The sequence below is a fragment of the Sus scrofa genome, chromosome 10 (genome assembly GCF_000003025.6).
Source record: "Sus scrofa isolate TJ Tabasco breed Duroc chromosome 10, Sscrofa11.1, whole genome shotgun sequence".
Taxonomy (NCBI): Eukaryota; Metazoa; Chordata; class Mammalia; order Artiodactyla; family Suidae; genus Sus; species Sus scrofa.
The window spans coordinates 56,233,057-56,254,594 of NC_010452.4; the positions used below are offsets into that span (position 1 = coordinate 56,233,057).

The following is a 21,538-nucleotide window of genomic DNA, read 5'->3' on the forward strand; positions in this document are numbered from 1 at the left end:
CAGCAGGTGCCTCGTTAGGACAGATCCCTGGCACTTTTTCTCATTGGTGGGAAAAGTCAGAGAGAGCCCCGGAGAAGGCTCAACCCCCTCTTTGCTGTCCTACAGCCTGCCTGGCGATTTCCATTCCTGGAAAGCACAGCACATGTTCTGTGGGGACAAGTTCCTCCTTGTTCCCCATATGGCCCCGAGCTGGGGACAGTCATCAGTGGCCTTTCCTTAAGTCATGGGCGCACACACTCACACTTGACTTTCTTTTTTGTGCAGAGTTAAATCGACTATTGTTCCCCACCATCTGGACCCTGCTAACTGGCAAATCACAGAACAGGCAAAATTTCTATTTTCAGTTTCTTATTTAGGGAAAAAAAAAAAAAACCCAAAAAACATAGGAGACCATTGTAATCAAGTGTAGTTTCTTTTTGAAAACAGAAACTGTTCTTTCTGCTTCCAACCCTCCCTCATCGATGCCGACTCCATGGCTGAATCAAGGTGACCTCTGTCCTGCTTCATCCTATAGAAATTAGCTGGTTCCCTTACAACAGAAGCTCTGCACTTGATGGGGCATTTCAGGTTCTAAGATGGGCCGTTCTAAGAAATGAGGAACTGAATAGAGACTTACAGAAAAAGCTAGTGTTTGGCTTCCCGAAGGGAGACAGCTTTCACAGTAGAGGGTTTGAATCACAGAGAAGGCTGGTAATAAAAAACGGGGGAGTCTGCAGGAAGGAGTCTTGGAAGGTTTTGAAGGTAAATTCCAATTAGAAGATAAAAGAAAAAGAAACCTATTGCTAAAACAGGGCTGTGATGCTATTTGCAGCTGGGAACATGATTAGAATGCAGAGGTGATAATAAAACACAAGTGGGGAAGGGGAAACTTTAAAGAACGGAACGAATAAAGAGGTAAGGTAAAATATTTTCAATCGTGTTTAATGAGCTTGAGAGAGAACAAGCCAAAAAGCAGAACTGAAAAGCGCCGAGAGAAAATTTGAAAAGAACTTAAATACACCTCTTCTCTATAATGAGGTGGGGGATGGGAGGACCCGTCTCAACAAAGGGTGGCGGGTGGCGGGGAGGGACAGTCAAGGTGCCGTTGTCCGGTGGGGGGGGGGGGTAGGGGTGGGCGACGGCGCCCCGCCCCGTCCCGGGGGGAGGGGCACAGGGAGGGGTGAGCAGCGGGGGTGGGGGGGCTCCCGGGGCTCCCCCTCTCGCCTGGTCTCCCCGGCCCTCCCTGCTGTAGCTGCTTTTCTGCCTGATTATATACAAAAAGCCTCAAGTCATTTTTAGCCACAGCCTCCCTGCATCCTGACTCAGGTCGCTGTGCGCTGAGCTGTGGCTGGGGGACCAGTGAGCAGATTAACATCCTGACATGCCGGTTGATTGATCACCTACTGGGGTCGGTACTTGATCACACCCCGCGGGCAGCGGATGCCACTTCATCTTCAAGGTCAATGTGTTTTGTGTCACCAGCCAGATTGTAAGCCCTGTGAGGACACGAGCTACAGTCTCTCCATCTTTGCTTTTCCCACTGCCCCCAACCTACTTTGCCATGAAAGTAGAAAGCAATCCTGAAAAACATGCCTGATGGAGAACTTAGTCTCATAGCTGTCAGCGTGTCTAAGCGGTCTTCAGGCAAAAGACCCTCCAGATGTGGTGGCCAGATCCAAGAATTCTGCCCTCCCCAGACTGATTCTGTCTTATGGGTCAAGGAACTTGAGAACCTCCACACAGCTCTGAGCTCCCATTTTGGCATCTACTCAGCATTTGAGTTGTTGCTGTTTTCCTGAGTGAGAGGAACCCACAGGCTGCCCTGTTTTACTTCCTTCTCATTGCATGTGGTCAGTTGTGCCTCTGAATGATGGAGTCACACTGCAGAGGAGCGGACGGGGGAAGGTGGGAGCCATCACCAGACGGGGTGCCCTGGATTCACGTCTGAACCTGGACTCCTAGCAGATGAGTTTTCCCACGCTCGGGAGTCAACAGGGATTTTTCATTTAGCAGTTTAGATAATAAGTGTGCTGGGAAGAGCCAATTCTGTTCTGGTTAAACTCCATAGAAACGTGCTGGATGATGTATGCAATGTTCAGACACATCTTCCTCTGCAACTGGCAGTTTCTCTTCATCATGTCCAGGATCAGTGCTTTCAACAATCGCTGTTTCGCTCCAGGTCTGCATCTTGGTCTTGGCCCTGAATATTTTGTTCTTGGATTTTTGCTTTCCTAACTCTTGAGTCTCATGCAGCCTTTCTTGCTTTTCATATGAGGGTGTCTCAAGTGCATTATTAGCTCAGTGCCCCTTCAAGTTGGTACTCGACATGCCAGCATTGCTACCGACACCGCCCCTGTGGGTGCCAATGTCATCCTTGTCCAAGTCCTTTCTCTGCCCGACTCTGCCATCTTGTTTCTGAATCATAGCACAGACTTGGGAAATTGCTGGAGAGAAACTGAACAATTTCTATACAATTCCTATACAGTTTTGTCAAAGTCAAAGGACCCCGAGACCTGCTGTCTTCTTCTAGAAGGAGACAAATTCTGTGCACTGCAATCAAAGAGCACTCCCGGCAAAGGGAGAAGACTCCAGCGGTTTGCTCCTAATCATGGCTTTGAATTCCCAGAGGACCCATTCAACTTTAGGGGAGATGTGCTGACTTTCCAAAACACCTGTCATGGTGATTTGGCTCCCAGAGAAAAAAAGCCTTCTTTCTGAGAATTCTAGAATTTTCTTCAGCTTGGCATGTGTTCTAAGTCAATGGAGATGTCATGTAGAAGTGAAGCAACCTCATACTCATTCCCTTAGAAGAGTATTTTTCAGGGTTGAGTTTCTCTGAACCACCACCGCAGATGCTATTCCAGTAGCAGAAGGAATGGTTTGTGCTGGTGTCTGTGGAGATGACAGCGGAGGGAGTTCGGGCTCTGAGCTTGTTCTGCATTCTACCTTCCCGTGCCTTTGGGACCTTCCCGTCCTCAGTGTCCCTTATCTGTAGTAGGAAACTCATTGAGATGATGCTTTGAAGTGTATGTTCAATAACTATACCAATTACTTGGAGACCAATCAATACCTTCCTAGGAGAGCCTTTCCTGAAGAAGGACTTGGTTTTAATGAGCAATTTAATCAATGGGAAATATTTCATACACACGGGATTTCACAAATTCCCAGATTATTGAATGACATAGGATAAATTGATGGAGTTGGAAGGAGAAACACAAGGAGGTAATGCAGCCTTGCTGGTAGTTGGTAAAGCACAATCTCCACAGTCCATTGGAAGTAGGAAGTAGGGTCCTCGGAGCTCAGCATCATGTATCCGGGAGGTTTTTAAAATTCCCAGGAAGGTCGAGAGAAGGGGATGGCTATTAATGTAGCTGACCCCAGGCGACCCGGAGCCCAGGAAGTTTAACGCAGCCTTCCAGATGGATCAGGCCAGAAGGTCATTTTTTAAAAAAGAGTATAAGATGCATGAATGTGGGAACTGGTTAGGAAAGCATGTGGTCTTTGCCATTCTCAATTCTGAAAAACGAGTAGAAGAGTTGGGTCGATTTATTGAGGGTTGCACGTTTCAGAAGTTAGACCAGATTCTGCATCTGGAAACTCACAGCAAAGATCCAGGAGGTAAGAGAAAAAAGTCAGGAAGAAAGGTGGCGTCATCCCCTGGGTTTGGGTGCAGGCTATTGCGTCAGTGTTAGGATCTACCTCCCCTTAGTTTTCTTTCCAGTTTTCTTCCATGAGTCTTCCTACAAGTTTGGGGTTGGGACATACCCTTTCCAAGGACCAACAGTCCCAGGTGCCTACTTTGCACCACGTGCCTCCTCTGTATCCTCTCAGTTGATCTTCCCTGCAACCTTGTGAGGAAGAGAGGAGACCATTCATTTCATAGAGGAGGAATCTGAGGCTCAGAGATGGTAAGCAGTTGGTTTAAAGTCACACAGCTCAGACATGGTAGGCTGAAATTCAAACACAGCTCTATGTACCAGAATACAATGCCTATACACTTTGCTCTACTTAGTCTCAAATCTCAGAGGAGGAAAGGGGAACAATATTTGTCAGAGGAACCCATTTGTCCAAAAAGCATCTAAGAATGTGTTTTATTGCACTTATTTCTAAAGCCTGGTCTGTTCACAGAGGGTTCTAATCAGTTACCTGATTACTACCTTCCCTTCATGGAGCATAATTAGAGGAGCTCTTCTAAAACACCTGAAATGGGAGTTTCCATTGTGGCTCAGCAGGTTAAGACCCTGACTAGTATCCATGAGGATGCAGGTTCAATCCCTGGCCTCACTCAGTGGGTTAAGGATCCACATTGCCTCAAGCTACAGTGTAGGTCGCAGATGCGGCTCAGATCTGGTGTTGCTGTGGCTGAGGCGTAGCCTGGCAGCTGTAGCTCTGATTTGACCCCTAGTCTGAGAACTTCCATATGCCACAGGTGCGGCTGTAAAAAACAAAAAAACCAAAAAACCAAAAAAAAAAAAAAACCCACCCCCAATGTAGGTATCTTTAGGGATGGGAACTTGAAATGGCTTGTGGTTACCAGTGAGCACAGTAAATAACAAACTGAAGTTCATTAGTAGAGAGGAGAGAGAGAAAGCTTCTGAAACAAAACGTTTGAGAGCTGGGAAGGTCTAGGAAGGCAGGCTAACTCGTTCCCTTGAGGATTTCATCCAGCTCCAACACAGTCAATTGCAGAGAGGTTTCAGATCTGTGTGCATGTACACTTTTGAACAAGTTCAGTTGGTTTATTTGCAGAAAGATGCTCCAATCTACAAATGGGGCAATTTCCATTTGAGTCGGAAACAGTTATATAGAAATTACCATAATTGAGTCCATTCACTCTATAGGCAGAACCTATCCATCTCAAATTAAGTGTTCAAGTTTCTTCTCTATTTTATTTCTATATTTAGTTTATTTCCTTCCAAAGATGTGTAACCAAATATAAAGAGGGAAAGAAAGATATTTCTCTTCTATGTGCATTTTATCGACACAGTCTCAGCTCGAGTCTCCTTGGGGAAAGCCTTTCAAGACAGGCAGAATGATGTCCTTCCTGCCACAACATAATTTTCCAGCTGCCAGGGGAAAACTACATATTGTGCCCTAAACAACAACCAAGAGAGAACAGATAATAATCACTCCCCAAGGACACCTGCTGCAGCTTCCCTCAGCAAGGCCTGTAGAAACGGTCCTGAAGTTACACTTCGCTCTGTATTTTAACAGACACACGACGGATTCCTGTCCTTACTGGAATGACTGCCCTGCTTTTTTGCAGGTGAGTCTCCGTCTTAAACTACAGCCCAAGTGTCTAAGGCACGGGAACAGCCAGAGTGGGGCAGATCACATGTGGGCCGGAGGTTCATCTGAGTGCAAAGAAAAGTCTGGAGAGGGGTTCGAATTTCCTTCTTGGTTCTCCTCCCAAGATATTCTCATAAGTGCAAAAATCCTGTGATGGCCACAGCAATATGTGTGAAAACCACACGTTTTGATGCCATACAACTCTATACAATGCTTATCCGGAAGCTTATAAAAAATATATGCCACTTTCTTAGAAGCATCTGATTGAAAGCCAAGGGTAGCCTGGAAAGGCCTCTCTGGCTTTCCCCAGTACTCAGGATGCTGTGTGACCCAATGCTGTGTAAGAACGCAAATTCCGCTTTTTTCTCCCCTTTTGTTTTTGCAAGAAGCACACAGGCCAACAACCTCAGGCCTTCTGCAAACTGGCACAGGGGCCCCACCCCCTCCGGCCTCTGTAGTGATGGACACCTGGGGGGGGGCTCATAACTGGGTTGTGGCAGCCCCGCCCCAAGTCTTCCACCCTCCCTGCAAGGTTCTTCTAAAACCGGTGGTTTGCACTATTTTTATCAAAGGCAAATAGAAATTGTTAATTTCCTCAGGATATACATCCTTTCAGAAAAGAAAAAAAAAATCTCAATTTGACAGAAAAAGGAAATAGATAAAGAGAGTCGGTTGAGAGCCCTCTTCATTTCCATGTGACCAGCTTTCCTCCCACTGTAGCGCCAGGAGATGGTCCACTCAAAACAGGTCCTCCCGGGGTTGGTTCAGCTCTGCCCCACAGCTTTGATCCCGGCAGATAAGCAGCCGACCATTTCCAAACCTGCCAGGATGGAGATGGCTCAGCCTCCCGGGCACCTGGCTCCGGTGTTTACCAGCCCTCACTGTCAGGGGATGCTTCCCAGGAGACGCCAGCCCCGGAGGCACATTTGCCTCGGCGGTGCCCGCCCATCGCCCGTGCGTCCAGGTCCTTCACAGACTTGATGGCTCAGGGTCCATCGTTCCTCATGCTACCCTTTTCTAGACAGAAAATAGAAAATGGCCTGCCTTAACCCTTCCTTTGGGGTCCTAGTTGCCGGCCACCTGCCGCACTTCCTCCTGGTCTTCTTCCCGAGGCCGCCCTGATGGGGAGACCGGCCTGGGTACCCCGGGCTCTTTCAGATTTATATTTCAGGTCCAGAAATCGCTCGGTTAACTCAGGGTCACTGTGGAAGTTTTTGACTAGTTCCTAAAATAGTCCTGGGGAAAATAGTTCTCAATTTTGTGTATTTATGGGAAATTAACTGAAAATTCCCCCTCACAGAATGCGTTAAACGGGTGGTCTGAATCATCTATTTTCTGCTCTAAATTATGGCTGGGCCAAAAAAAAAAAAAAAAAAAGGAAAAAAAAAAGAAGTAATATCCATTTTTGCCAGTGGACAATGGATGGACCCAGAGACAATCATACGAAGCGAAGTAAGTCAGAGAAAGGCAAATATCATCTCATATCACTTCTTTGTGGAATCTAAAAAAAATGATATGGATGAATTTATTCACAAAATAGACACAGACTCAGAAAAAACGATCTTACGGTTACCAGAGGGGAAGAGGGCGAAGGATACATTAGGAGCACGGGGTTAACAGAGACACACAACTATATATAAAATACACAGGAGGACCTACTGCATAACACAGGGAACTGTATTCAATACCTTGTAATAACCTAAAATGGGAGAGACTCTGAAGAATAATAAATGTATAAACAGTGTATATATGGGTATGTATATACACCAAGTATGTATGATAACTGAATCACTTTGCTGTAAACCTGAAACTAACATAACATTGTAAGTCAACTCTACTTCAATTAAAAAACTGAAAAAAATTGTGGCTGGGTTTTTACAGGTCAAGAATAATTCTGGAAGAATTACCGTCAAATAAAAAAATCATCAATGGCTTCATATCTTGTTCTGGTGCTATTAATGTAAGAGACATAATTTATTATCCTGAAATGCTGAAATTTGATCTAAATGGGTCCCTAGATGGATGGATGAGTCAAATCAAAGAGGAGGAAAGAAACCAAACAGTTGCTGAACAGTGTTGGAAAGTTCCATGGAACGGTTTGTGTTTTTCATTAATCACCAGTTACAGGGGTCGCCCACAGACATGGCAGTTCTGGAGATATGCTGGCTCCCTTGCCCAGATCTGAAACACACCAGGGGGTGCCTGACTCGGAAGTTTATATTCTACGAAATGTGCTTCTGCATGGACTGAACAACTGCTTGGCACCCACTTTTCACATGTGGGGTATAAATTACTGCCCTGCCAAAGACATCCTTTAGGCATAATGGCAGTTTCGGCTCTTGCCTGGGTCCTCCCACTCTAGACATGCACTGGCGAGACCTCTGCAGATTTTCCAAGCATCTTAAACGAAGGAAATTCCAGCTCACCATGTGAAATCCTCTTGAAGAGACAAGGAAATATGGCCCAAGCTGGTGAGTTATTCTGATAAATAGATTGAAAATTCAGAAAAAAAAAAAATCAGAAGGATCACAGTGGTAAAGAAAAGTGGCAATTGATTCATAAGGCAGAGGGCACTCAAAATATTCCTTCTGGGGGCTTAATTTATGTGTGACAGCGCATAGGTGGTTGACGCACTGTTTTAAAAAATAAATGCTGGTTATTATTGTAGAATATTTACTTCCATGGAATAGAAAATGTAAGATGTTATCTAATTAAATTTCATAAATGAGTTCTGGTTAGTGGGGAGCTGGTCAGACAGGTTATCACCACTTATAAATGATAAAAGTGAAAGAAATGTAAGAATCTCTCTAAGGTCACAGATGAGTCAGTGGTGGGGTGATTAATTCACACCTACACAGGAGTGAGGAACCAGGAGCCTGTTCCTCTCCTGAAATATAATATCCAGAAGCCTTCTTACAGACCAAAGCCTTCTGAGGGTTTTCTGATGTCCTTTGTTCCCCACTGCTAGGTGCTGAAATTATTCATCGAAGAAGATAAAATTACAGGCTGTAAGGGCTGAAGAAATCTTGGTGAGAGTTTACACAACTTCTCCCTTTCTGTGGATGAGGCAAATTAGGCCTCGGCAAGATGAACAGAAATCAGGCTTTAATTTGTGACTCTGGCATGAGTCTGCCGGCTCCCCCACTCCAGCAACTGAAAGCAATAATGAACTTGATTTCATTCACAGAGGCACAAAATAAAGTCCCTTTAGGCTGCGATGGCCCTGTTCATACTCAGCAAATGCTGGTGCCTATGTGGGGGCTGCCTGTTCACCAGCTGTACTTAAGGTACCGCGTGTATCTTCCGGTAAATCAGAAATAGTCTGTGTTATATGTGGGGGCAGATTTCACCTACTAGCATAAAACACTATCATAAATTTCCAATTCACCCCCCTCCACAGCCCGGAGACATTCCATTCTGCATGTCGCAGGCAACTGCTCGCAAGAAACATGCACCATGTGAAAAAGTAATTACTGCCTTGCCCAAGGAATGAAACCGATTCTACCAGCATGTCTAAGCTTTTACAGATAACAAGAGAGCAACGCCTTGGCTTACTAAGAGTGCTGCAGTCTTTTTTTTTTTTTTTTTAACCTTTTGAAAATTCATCCTTGTCTAATGATTAAGTATGGAAAAAAGTGAGTTAAGTACCGCCTGACAGTTTGCTCAATAGACGCTCTGTAATATCACCTCTCCTGGTCTTCTTTGATAGAGAACCAGCCAGCTGTATCGACGGCTCTCTCCCCTCTTTAATAAGTTGTAAATTGAGCAACATAATTCTTCCCATGTCCAAGGCTAGTCAGCCCAAATGCTGTGTTCAGAAACTGGCTGGCTCTATGTTATAACCTGTCTGTCATCACTTTCTTTCATTATAGTTCCGTGGTTGCTCTGGGGAGACTTGACCCATTCACCAGCGATTCACTTAATTCGGGTACATGCTACGTGTCATTGTGTGTGCGCCAGACGGCAATGCCACATTCCCCGACTGTCCTGAGATGATCACTGAGCCTGTGAAAGGATCGGTTTGGGGCTGTGCCCAGGCTCCTTCGACAAGCTCTCTCTTTGTGCAGTTGATGAGATTGATCAAATCTATCAGTGTTTGGCCCTTGTGCTGTTAGTTCCCAGAGATGGCCTATCCCTGAGTTTTGCAGTTTAGCCTCCTTGTCCTTGCGAATACATCTGAAAGGAACGCTGCTAAGTCCAGCGAAAGAAGTCTTTCCAGTGGCTTATCCGCTATGAAAGCTGTTCCGAAATAAAACGGAGAACCTCTTAAAGAGAGGCTGCTGGTCATGGTACTGGTCTAAAGAGAACGATTTCCGCGCCAACCTGAAGGTTGAAATATATCCCAAAACTCCTTCAGAAGCTAAGATTTGTTGAAACTGTACTCATTTCGTTCAATGTAGGGGAACCGAGGGAAGCCTAATAATATACATGGAAGGTTTTTGTTTTATGATCTTTATTATTAGTTTTACTCAAAACAGTAAAAATGTTCTATCTTGGTTTTGTTGTTGACAGCATCATATGGTTTTGTCTGTCTGTTTCTTTGGAGGGGGTGGGGGTTGTCCACCCCTGCTGCATGCAGAAGTTTCTGGGGCCACAGCAATGACAACGACCAACCCTTAATCCCCCTAACCAAACAGGGAACTCCAGAATAAAGGTTTTTCTTTGGAACACGAAAAGGACCAGTTCAGTTTGAATGGCATGTGGCAAGTTATCTTAATCTGGGACACACATCACAGATCCGTAAGGACAGCCCAAGCCTGGTTCAGCCTTTCCTTAAGAAGGAGGTACCGCTCTTTAAGCCCAGGGAAGGTAAGATGCACCAGATTCACAGATTATCGCCCCCATCACTTATGAGCAGCCCTTTTCTCGGGCCAGCGAAAAACAGGTAACCACTGCGCCTTCAGGTTGAGATTGGTAAACAACTCAAGCATCAGCCTGTAGACACCTGTGGGCTCCCAGCTGAAGTCAACTGTGCAGGGAGGAAGGACACAGAGGAAATACAGTTTCATTTCCCAGTAACTCCCCTGACTCAAATTAAGGTGGGAGCCGAGGAGAACATCTGTAAAAACAGCAGCCTGCAAACTTGGGAGGGACGGAGCCAGGCCCCCCTTCACCGCACTTTGAGCCCCAAAACACCTTCTAGCTGTTATACCATACGAGTGAGAACGCCTCAGGGATGTATCATGGCTCTAGAATTTTTAGATAATCTCTGCACAGGACAAAGAACCACAGCTGTGCCGAATCACACCCATTTCATAAAGCCGAGTGACATCTACCAGCCTGAACACAAAAACCCTGGCAACTGCGTGGAAAGAAAAAAACCCAAACGGTCATTCTCAGAGAACCATCACTGAGTGACTTGACCACTGTCTGTCTTCCGTATCATTACAGGACAACTCTGAGCTTGTCAAAGGCTCTTAGAATATTACCACTGAGATTTTTCTCTGAGTCTTCACAAATACAGTGATTAATAAAGCAATTTCAAAGGACTAGAATCTTGGGCTGTGATTTGCATGCCTGTCAATTTTGATTAACACCAAACAACCAAAATGATTTCTATGTGGGCATGTGGTCGCGGAGAAAGTGGTGGGGCACCGCTGAGCTTCAAGAGAAGACCTGAGATGTAAGCGCTTTCCTGTGTTTGTGCGGTCCTGATGGCGGGCACGTCGACCTGAGGCGGAGCCCCTCCTCATTCTGTGCCTCAGTTTCCTGATACGTCAGATGGAGCAGCCACAGGGGCCTTACCTTTCTTTGGAGGCTTGCACGGTGGTCGTAATTAATTATCCTCTGCCTTCTTGCCCGTGGCTTGTCAGAAAGTCAGCTACTGTAAGAGAAGCGAGCGTCTGAGCATCCGAGGGGATTGATTACCCAGCGTCCTTTCATGCACAGCACTCCAGGCACCGCAGCCCTCCCTGGGTCCACCTGCAGAATGTCCCCATCCACGGAGCCATGGCCAGCCCCACGGAGCGAGCCCACCAAATGGAAACATTCGGAGGGTTTTGACTCTCAAGGATCTTACAGAAAATAGAGCCAGAAGCTCCATCTGGCACTCCATTTGCTAAATGTCCCATGGATAACAAATACCGGGAAATGGGGCTGTTGAAATCCCAGAGAATAGGACTTCCGCTCAGCAGCTTTCTAACGGACACGCACCACCCTCTGTGAGGCTGAAGCCCTCCGCCGCGTGGTCCAGTCCCGGGGATCACACTCCAGCTCCCAGGCCTCTGCTCGTGAGGGACTCAGATGCCCAGCTCCCTGACGGCTTCAGCGGCGTGTTGATAACCGAGCGCCGATAGAGGGCGGTGTTGCACGGCTGCAAAAGCCCGCGCTCCGCTCGCCGCCTCACAAGCCACCAAAGCACTTACCTCCGGCCTTCCTGCAACTCCAGCATCAGCTTATTAACGAACAGGAGCAATCAAAACAATTACCCCACGAAACAGATGGCTTCTGGTCAAAGCTCATTATTGCTACATCACCACTTTGATGGTGGAAAGGGTTGATACAGTAATTCATCGTTATTCCTCACCAGAACTTTTCTGCAGAAGGCCACGTCTATTAGGTCTCATTTCTCAGAAGACAGATCCAGAGGAGCTAACGGCATGGTCTGAGCCGCTCAGCCCAGAACCAGACAGAGCTGGAAAGAACACTTGGGGTTTCTGCACGATTCTGGGGGAGCTCTTAACATGCTGCTTTGCTGTCTTGATATGAAAACCACCCACAGCCTTCCTTTGCTCTTGATGAAGTGGGGTGGTTGGCTGACTGGGCCAGGCACTGGGACTTCAGGGATGGGACCCCCTTCCCCCACCTTCCCCCAACTGCCATTTATCTTAAGTTGATAACTGATGACCCAACCAGCTCATTAAGCCCATTCTGCGGCTTAACCTCAAGGAAGGAAGGTGTTAGAGGAGGATGGAAACAGAACATAAAATTAAGCCCAACAGTGAAACGGATTCAAACGTTTAGGGGTATCAGAGTCTCAGCCTTCGCTGTTTCCTCCCTGCTCTTGGAAAACTGAGAACAGCTTGCAGAGCTTGGGAGCTGTCAGAGCTTGCTCTCACACTCTCCCGAGTCGACCTCTGACTCCCGAAGAATCTCATTTTTGCATCCCACATTCTGAAGGCATTGAATCACCGTTTGGCTAAGCGCATATCGGCTTTGGTGTCACCTACATACACAGTCTTGCTGCTTTATTTGAGGCCTGGTGACACATTCTCTTATGTAATGTGCTGGCAGTCGAGTAACACTGAGAGCTTCCCCATTATGTATGAGGTGTCATCTCTGAAGTGGAGACTATTTCTTGCAAAATGGCACTGATAAATTGATAAGTGGAATCAGCTGACAAACAGTGCTATAACAACGCAGGCTTCCTCTCACTGCCAATTTATCTCGAAAACACTGTTAGGCAAAAGAAGGTTTTCTGGCCTAAGTAGGTGCCGTTATGTATTTCGGAATGACAGATGAAAATAAGGATTTGCAGTCACACCTGCTAGTAAATGTGCTCTTATCACTTGTCGTCATGTGGTCAAGTCAACTGTAAGGGTCAGGCCTGGATGCTGGCACACCAGGCGGCAGAGGATCTGGTTTGGGGCTGTGAAAATTTTCTCTCCCGGATGGCAACTCTGTCTGGCACCTCTTTCAACCACCCAGAAAAGACTGTTGGCCCCCAGATAGTCAAGTGTTACTTTCGCTCTTACTAAGCGCGGTGCCAGTCTTGGGGCAGTCGGAAAGGGTGGAGGAAAGCATGGTGCTTTGATGGCTCTGGCCTGGTCTAAAGCGACACACCCAAGAAGGGTTTGTACCCACATCCTTCCCGCTGCACCTGGGTCGTTGGTGGCAATCATCTTTGCAAGGTCTCTTGGATGCCCTGCCAACTAAACTCAGCGGGATCTTGCTATAAACGGGCCATTTGCTTCATCTTTGTCTGCGGGGTGGAATGGAGGGACCCTGGAAAAGCATTTGGCCCAAGGTCTGAGTAAGTTTCTCTGATCGAAAATGGTACCGTGTATCCAGGTGCCTTGGCTGCAACCAACTGTTTCATCTCAAGACATCATCAAACATCAGACACAAAAGAACTCTAAAGGCTAATGTCCCAACCGCTCAGCTCACTTTAGGCACCGAGGTTCAGGGAAGTGCAAAGACTTGCCCCTGGGTTGAGGTGGTGAGGAAGAGCCTCTCTTTGTAGAGCCAGAAATTCAAGGGTCACTCCTCCTGTTGCCCTGGAACAGAACCTGAGACTGGTTTTACTCTTTGTTACCTTTGGAGCTGTTGAGACGATGACACAACTGAACACGCTTCTTTCAGGGGGACTCAGCATTGATCGACATGCCAATTCTGGACTCCTGGCCAACCCTCCAGCAGGGCTTCAGAATCAGGTCTCAGGCGTCCATCTTTGAGGAACACCATGGGTACAGATGTCATCTTTGTTGTCTCACAGTGGCCTCCCATGAGATCTCTTCCAGCTTCGGCTCAGCCAGTGATGGGTGTGATCCTGAGGATATTGCTTCACTAAGTAGGAACAAAGGTCAGCTTCATCGCCTTCCACTCCATCTCCACCCCTCCTCTCTTCTGATCACCAGCACATCCCTCCTCCCTACTCAGAATGCAGACAGACACAGCCTGTCCAGCTGTCTGCCTTATTAAGGCCACCAGAAGATCTGACCTTGAGAGTGGGACCCTGACTCTACGGAGCGTGGGCCATTATGTCCTGACTTGGTGTGTTCTATTGCTAGCATAGGGTTAGATAGCAAAGACTTGCATTCAAGTGCCTTGTTGATGAAGATGTGACATGGTACCCATGAAATCCTGGGGATTCTCTACAGTCCAACACTTGACCTTGGCCGCATAATAGAACACATTGCCAAGTAGCATTTAAAGACAAATGCATGTACATTTTTTTAGGCCACCCCAGTGGAACTCAATATATTCTGTTTTCTGATTCGGATCACAACAAGTTCTCTACCGTTTTCCTAGAACTAGAAAAATTAAAGTCAATGACAGCAATGAGAAGGATCATTCACTATCTAGTTTCTGTTGTGCCTACAATTGAGTTATTTATATTTAAAATTACACACTTCAAAATAGTTCAACACTGTCCACTTTATGAAGACCCAGAATTTCTTTTTTTAAAATGTTCTGATTTTGTTTATTGAAAAGACAAAATTGTAATCAAGGAAAATTGAAGCGACAATAATTTGCTATTCAAACACGTCAGCTGACGGTATTCCTTTTCATTTCCTTTCTGTCCTATTTCTCGACTTGCAATTCAAGGAGGTTTGTTTCCTAGTCTCAGCTCAGCTGTGAACAAGCATGATCCTGAGCCAGGAGCATAACTTTATTAAGGAGGAATATAGAACTGTTCCTCTCGTTCGTGTCAAGGGGTAGTTATGGGAATTGGAGGATCACACAGGTGAAAATGGTTTGCATGCTCTCACGTGACTTCTAGGCCAAAAGGATTGTTGTTTGATCAAAGTCTCTCATTTCACGATGGTGTGCTCCATCTCTTTAAAAAGCTCTTGGCATCTGTTTTTAGGGGATGACAAATACAAGGTAAAATGAAGAAAGATAAAAGAATCTGCAAAGATTTCAGAGTATTTGACCCAAAGAGGAAAAAGCTGAAAAGCTTCTTACTCAATACTTTCCAGGATGTGAAGGCCTGTGATAAAGTGTGAGTGGGAACCAGCTGTTCCCCGTCTCTTCCGAGGTCAAATAAAGAAGTTATGGCTTCATTTTGAAGAGGGCATTTAAGTTTTCTTAAGATTGACTTCCTGACGGTGGGGACTTTTTTTTTTTTTAACCAACTGAAAAGAGCTAGCACAGCACAAGCCTCCTGCCTTGTATTTTGAAGACTGTTATGTTTGTCTGTTGTCATGCCCCAAATACCCCAAAAGTTCCTGATATGCAACAAGCGAGCACAATTTTAGAATGCTCCTGGATTCTGGGGGTTGGGTTTCCGGAGAGGGCACAGAACAGTTTGTTTCTGCTCTGCAGTGGCTGGGGCCTCAGTGGAGAAGATTCAGAAGGCTGGGAGGAACTCACCAGGTGGGGCTGGACTCCTCCGTAGGTTGCTTTATCGCATGTCTAAGGTCCAGAGCCACGCTGAGCGTCTGTCTCTGCTGGGTGAGAGGTTCCCGGTGGTCAGTGCCCTGGTTTCCCCAACATGGCAGCCTCAGGGTGGCTGGACAGCCTACACGGGCCTCCCGGCCCCCAGAAGACATGCAAAAGCTGAGTGACCTCTTATGACTCAGCTTTGAAATCACTCGTGTCACTTCTGCCCAACTAAAGTGGTGGAAGGACAGAAGTATTCAAGGAGAGGGACCACCAGTGGAGGACTGTCTGAGAACTTGGCAGCCAGTATGAAAACCACCACAAAGAACTGACCTGAGTTCATGTATTCATTCAACCAACCTGCATTTTTTTTCTTTTTATGGCTGCACCTGTGGCATATGGAAGTTCCCAGGCCGGGGGTCGAATCAGAGCTGCAGCTGCTGGCCTATGCCACAGCCACAGCAAGGCCAGATCCTCAACCCACTGAGCAAGGCCAAGGATTGAACCTGCATTCTCACAGAGACAACGTTGGGTTCTTAACCCACTGAGCCACACGGGAACTCCAGCCAACCAGCATTTCTTAAGCACAGGTCCCAGGCTCTGGGCTGGGAGAACTAAGGACTCAGCTCATACCTGCCTGCCTGGGGAAGTCCCTGGGCTGGGGATGGTGCAGAAGGAAGCAACGTCCAGGCGATACACTTGGGGACGGACCCTGTGAAGCCCACTCCGGTTTTCTGCCCCTGAGAGCCTCCTCTCTGGGACTGAATGCTCTAGGGGAAAATTCCCTGTGCTTCTGAACCCAATGAAGTTACAAGGCGTTTTTCAATTTGTTTTTATTTCCACTCTTTGGCTTGTGCTTGCTGGATTGCGGGCACAGGGATTCCTAATCTTTGGCAATGAGTCCCATTCTAAACGTAAACACGTGGAGAAAGTGCCAGCCTGGCCCAGCAGAACGCATCCCAAGGCAGGAACATGCTGACACGGGTTGGGCAAAGGCAGCTGCTTTAAACAACACTGTTTGCTCAGCCCGTTCCCGGAGGACCCAGAGGTTTCACATCGGGGAGACACACAGCCAATGCCTCTCTTGGGGGCGGCCCGGGAAGGGTGGGCGGCTCCATTGCCGTTGGGAAGAAATCTGCACAGCAAACGAGAGCTTTGGTGAGCTTTCAGGGCCCTCTCCCAGATCAGCCGTAGTGACTTCTCATTCTCTCTCTGATGTTCCCCAGCCTTCGCAGGGCAGAGAAAACAATGGAGCCACCGCAAACCAAACTCTCGCAGCCACCACTTGAAATAATTTCATGACTGAGATGGGCCCCACTGACTCAGAATCAGATTTCGATTTGTTCTGTCTCTCCCCCATTCTGCCTTCTTGGTGCAGGAGAGGCTGGATGAGCCCAATTCCTTCTCCAGCCCAATGGCAGGGCTTCTGGTTTTTGCTTTCCTGGGTTGGGCTGGAGGAGGTAAGACTCCACTGCTGGTGATGAGGGTGTCTGTCCAAACCGCTCCCTCTGGCTGGGCAAGATGTTCCCCCACTAAGTAACGTGCCATGACCACAGTTTTGCGGCACGTTGCCGCTGGAAGGTTCGGGAAAAGTCCAGTGTCCCCTGTTACATGGATTAACTCATGAACAACAGCAGCCATAATAACATTTATTGGGCACATAGTGTGTGCCTGGCTGATGTCTTTTCTTGCAACGTCTCATAAAATCCCTGCTGCAGGAGTGACAACTTCATGAATGGGACACTACTGTTATCCTTGTTTCATAGATGAGGATGCTGGGGCTCACGAGGTTAAACAGCTCACACAGGTACCCTGTACATGTTTTCAGAGCCAGGATGTGAACCCAAGTCTGTCTGGCTCTAAACTCTTGTTTGTAACCATTGCACAGCCATCTCCCACCTGGCAAGGAGCAGGACTCTGGGAGTTTGGGAAACCTGACGGGTATGTTTTGATGGTGTGGGCTGGGGGACGAGAAAGGGTATGGGGCGCTTCCTTAGGGAGAATACTCGGGAAACTAAGAAAGATGCGAAGCTGGGGTGAAGGGAATGCTAAACACATCATCCTTTCAGGATTATTGAGCACTTACTAGGTACAGAGAATCACCTGAGCTGGGTGTGGGCTTAGCCTGGTTAAACCACTGCCTGCCCCCACCTGCCAGCTCAGAGCCAATGGTGGAAGCAGAAAGGGGCTGCCAGGCTGCCAGGCTGCCAGTCCACCCACAATAAATTCTTGTTATTCCCTGGCTTTTAGCCCTCAGCGTTTCCCTGGCATCTGCCAGAGACGTCCCTGTTGTCAATGGCTGGGCCCGGCCCATGTCAAATGGAACTGACAGCAGTTAGAACCACAGTGATAGCTCAGGTTTGCTGGGCAGGTACTGAGTGCCGGGCACTGTTTTAAGATCCTTTCGTTTATTACGCACAGCCCCGTTTAACCCTCTGGGGGGTGGCTACCGTGGTTACCCAGGGATTGAGGTACTGGAGGGTTCAGTGACCGTCTGCGCTCTGGATCTTTCCTTCGGTCCGTGGGATGAGCATCTCTCCCCATTTTCAGCCCTGTCTTCCACCCCAAGGACAGCGAGTGAGTTTGGAGGAATCACCGATGTCAGCAGGCGTGTGCAGGGGCCAGCAGATGTCACTTGCAAGAGGCAAGAGGAAAAGCTCTCATCAGCCTCAAGGACAGCGACACGGGTGCCTTCTCCTCTAGAAGACCTACGCTCCCCTGGGTCCCCCCAGCTGCTTAGACCTCGGGGCTCCACAGTGGATCTCCCAGAACAGCCACACCCCAGCGGGCCTGGTTCGGCCCTGAAGGCGCAGGAGATGCCTGTAATGTTTGTGTGTGGCAGGTGGAAGAAACAAGAAGGAAAAGCAGGGCCCCAGAGCCCCGGGGGCGGGGGTGGGGGCAGCGATCTCCCACAGGGTGGCCTGGAGCCCAGGAGAGGCCCTGATGGGAGGGGCAAAAGCTTGGCTGGGACCCAGTGGACGTGGAGCAGCTGGGTCCCTGAACGCTGTCACCCGGGACTTGTCCCTGATGGACGGGAAGCACTTCCTCAAGCGAGCGCTAAGTGCTGACCCAGAGAATCGATGGGCGGGGGGCTCGGAGGTGCCAGAGGAACCATGAATATTTTATACTGTGGAATCCAGTGGGGAAGGCAACGTGCTTTCTTTTTCAAATGGAAGTGGTGGAGACTCGATTTCATTTAAGATTAATAGGTGTGCTGCCCGGTCATCAGAGCTTGGAGACAAAGCACAACGAAAAGCCAAGATGCTGAGGCACCGAAATGGAGCGGGGACATCTGGGGACAGAGTGGGGCGACTGGATGTAATCCCCGCAGGCCACGAGGGATGCTGCTCTGAGGACGCCTCCGCCTTCATATTCTTTTCTGGAGAATGTGGAGAAGCTGGGACGTTAGTTTCAAAGCACTGGGAGAGGAGCTCCAGTCCTGGCTCAGCGGAAATGAATCTGAAGAGTGTCTCTGAGCACCCAGGTTCGACTCGCTCAGCGGGTTAAGGATCCGGCGTTGCTGTGAGCTGTGGTGTAAGTCACAGATGTGGCTCAGATCTGGCGTTGCTGTGGCTGTGGTGTAGGCCAGCAGCTGTAGTTCCGATTTGACCCCTAGCCTGGGAACCTCCATATGCCGCCAGTGTGGCCCTAAAAAGACAAAAAAAAAAAAAAAAAAAAAAAGGCACTGGCAAGATTCCAGTCATGCTGATGAAGTTACTTGTGTGATGTGACTGATGACACTCTGGGAGGCTGTGCATCCTGGTGAGTTCGGCTGGAGCCAGAAAACCAGGGCTGAAGTGTGCAAGCTGGTGGGGGAGGAAGCGGGCACGGTGGCCCTCAGCCGGGCCATCCTGCCTGCCTCCTTCCAGAGCACTGAGCATCCAGGCTGTTTGCACAGATCGGCAGGGCAGTTACCTGGCTCTTCCTTTGGGAACTTCCTTTCATGCTTAACAGCCTCTAAAGGCAAACGAAGGCAGTTTTCCAGGCCATTGCCTTCGCTTGCCTGTTTCCAAAACTGTGTCCCTGCCTCCACTTCCTGCTCGTTTCTCTGAAAGGAGAGTGTGACGGTGCTTCCTTTAGCAATTGCCCTCTTTCTCTTTTGAGATCTGACACATCCTTAGGAAGTCTGTTGGGAATTTACAGTCAGGGCAAGAGGCGGATCGGCGCGTCCTGGGTGAAAGGGAGGCGGGTGGGGTGTGGTGACTGCTGGGCCTTCTCCTGCACACCAGGCGGGCGTCCAAGAAACACCCCCATTCTCTTCACCCTTTCTTCCCACGAACCATCCACAAATCTGTGTTGGCGGAGCCAGCGCGTCAGTCCTGCCCTGGGCGGTGCGAGGAATAGCAGAAAAGCTCATGTTTCCTGCCTGCCAGGCACATGCTGGCTTCCCATTGTGTCTCTGGCCCTCGTTGTGGGGAGCAGGGCTGTTGGGATGGCCCCTTGCAGCTCAAGAGAGAAGATGCATCTATCAGGTGACCTTGTCCTCAGGGGAGCATGGCCTATGTGGGAGACACCGAAGATAAATAATTAGCAAACAAAGCAAGACGGAAGATGTCCTTCCAAGGTCCCTCGGTGCCACGATGTGTCCCGGAGGACCGTCCCTGTTGCAACCACTCAAATTTCGAACCTCTGCCTTCTCATTTGCAGAAGTGACTCTGTGACCCCAAAGGGTGGGGGCAGTGTGATGCCAGGGGCTCTGCTGCTTCTGGTGTTTCATGTCACCTGCAGGTCCTGGACGTCACCTCGTCACCTGTGAGGACTCTGCCATCAGTGCTGCCAGCCACATGTGGCCATAAGCTCAGGACAAGGCTGCCCTTTCCTGCAGGTTCGGTCAGCGCAGAAAACCTTCAGCATCCGTCATTCAACAAAGAAACAAACACTGGCCTCTTCCTCCAGAAACCACACTCAATCCTGGGAAGTTAGGGACACGTGGGTTGGGCTGTCCAAAACAAGGCTGCCTGCCAGCTGCCTTGTCTTGTTTCTTTTTAAAAAAAAAAAAAAAAAATTAAATTATTAAAAGTTACTAAATTAAATTAAGTAAATTTTTTTAGGGCTGCACCTGCAGCATATGGAAGTTCCCAGGCTAGGGGGTCAAACTGGAGCTGCAGCACCAGCCTACACCACAGCCACAGCAACATAGGATTCGAGCCACATCTGTGACAGCTCATGGCAACGCCAGATCCCCAACCCACTGAGCAAGGCCAGGGATCCAACCTGCATCTTCATGGATACTAGTCAGGTTCTTAACCTGCTGAGCCAAAATGGGAACTCTCTGTACTATGGTTTTTAAAACATGCTTCCAGTTTATGGCTTCAGCTTCTGGGAATCACGGTGTCCCCATCCATTGGCAGCATCAAATCAGTCGGCCCCAAAACCCACATGTGCTTCAAAAACCTGATTCAGGAGTTCCCGTCGTGGTGCAACAGAAACAAATCTGACCAGGGAAGCATGAGGTTTCGGGTTCAATCCCTGGCCCCTCTCAGTGGGTTAAGGATCTGGCATTGCTGTGAGCTGTGGTGTAGGTTGCAGATGCGGCTCAGATCCTGGGTTGCTGTGGCTGTGGTGTAGGCCAGCAGCTGTAGCTCCAATGGGACCCCTAGCCTGGGAACCTCATATGCCGTGGGTGCGGCCCTAAGATGAAAAAAAAAGTTAAAAAACCTGATCCTGAGAGTTCCCGCTGTGGTACAGTGGGTTAAGAACCTGGCGTTGCTGCAGCTGTGGCGTAAGTTGCAGCTGTGGCTTGGATTCAGTCCCTGGAGTTTCCATAAGGTGCAGGGGTGGCCATAAATAAAAACTAAAACAAAAACAAACAAAACACCTGACTCAGCCTGGCCTTAGGGGGCACTCTTGGGGGATGCAGATCTGGGCTCAAACTGGGATTTTCAGCCCTGGACAAATTTCAGCCAAGTAGGGTTGGGACGATGGCGATGCTTTTGTGAGTAACCTCCTGCAGGAGGTTGACACGGATTTCGCAGAAGCTACTGAGGCCTAAAATCCTCAGTTTTTGTGAGAATTTCAGATGCAAGTCCTGCCAGGGACACTTGTCATCAGGACTGTGACCTTATCCTGGTTTTCCTTTAATGTCCACAAGATCGGAATCGGTGGAATAAGCCTGATGCCACCAGTGAATTTTCCAAACTGTCCACAGGCCTCCAACCAGGTGAATTTGTTCCTGCAAAGAGAGTGGGCTCCTTAGCGTGTGTTTCCTTCAGGATAAGGAGGATGT

The 21,538-nt window shown here is 48.3% G+C and overlaps 1 protein-coding gene and 2 long non-coding RNA genes across 8 annotated transcripts in view; 2 read left to right on the forward strand and 1 right to left on the reverse strand.

The window, feature by feature from the left end:
* LOC106505184 overlaps nt 1-16,033 on the reverse strand; it is a 69,288-nt gene extending 53,255 nt beyond the window's left edge. Inside the window, exons 1-4 of one of the 3 annotated variants that reach the window (XR_002336400.1) lie at nt 15,946-16,033; nt 15,304-15,410; nt 11,795-14,787; nt 11,014-11,092 (exon numbers count right to left, since the gene is read on the reverse strand). This is a non-coding gene — a long non-coding RNA (uncharacterized LOC106505184). Of the gene's footprint in view, nt 1-11,013; nt 11,093-11,421; nt 11,627-11,794; nt 14,788-15,303; nt 15,719-15,945 lie in introns of those variants that run through there. The other 2 variants (XR_002336398.1, XR_001299339.2) reach the window with 2 other exon arrangements.
* LOC110255704 lies at nt 4,418-11,007 on the forward strand. The gene is made up of 3 exons (XR_002336401.1): nt 4,418-5,245; nt 7,150-7,739; nt 8,237-11,007. It is a non-coding gene; the product is annotated as an uncharacterized LOC110255704 (long non-coding RNA).
* LOC110255703 lies at nt 16,178-18,398 on the forward strand. Of its 4 annotated transcripts, XM_021064968.1 has the most exons (3): nt 16,368-16,470; nt 17,201-17,253; nt 17,863-18,398. In XM_021064968.1, the coding sequence occupies exons 1-3, from the start codon at nt 16,388-16,390 to the stop codon at nt 18,378-18,380; spliced, it is 654 nt and encodes a 217-aa protein (XP_020920627.1). In that variant the 5' UTR covers nt 16,368-16,387; the 3' UTR covers nt 18,381-18,398. The 4 variants fall into 4 exon arrangements, with proteins under 4 accessions (XP_020920625.1, XP_020920627.1, XP_020920626.1 ...); XM_021064966.1 differs by lacking the exon at nt 17,201-17,253 and having other exon boundaries at nt 16,178-16,470; XM_021064967.1 differs by lacking the exon at nt 16,368-16,470 and having other exon boundaries at nt 17,025-17,253; nt 17,882-18,398.

Coding starts and splice junctions, on each gene's coding strand:
- LOC110255703 (XM_021064966.1), top strand. CDS start 16,209: ATGAGTCCCATTCTAAACGTAAACACGTGGAGAAAGTGCCAGCCTGGC. Junction 16,471..17,862: donor CACAGCAAACGAGAGCTTTG/GTGAGCTTTCAG, acceptor CCCCATTTTCAG/CCCTGTCTTCCACCCCAAGG.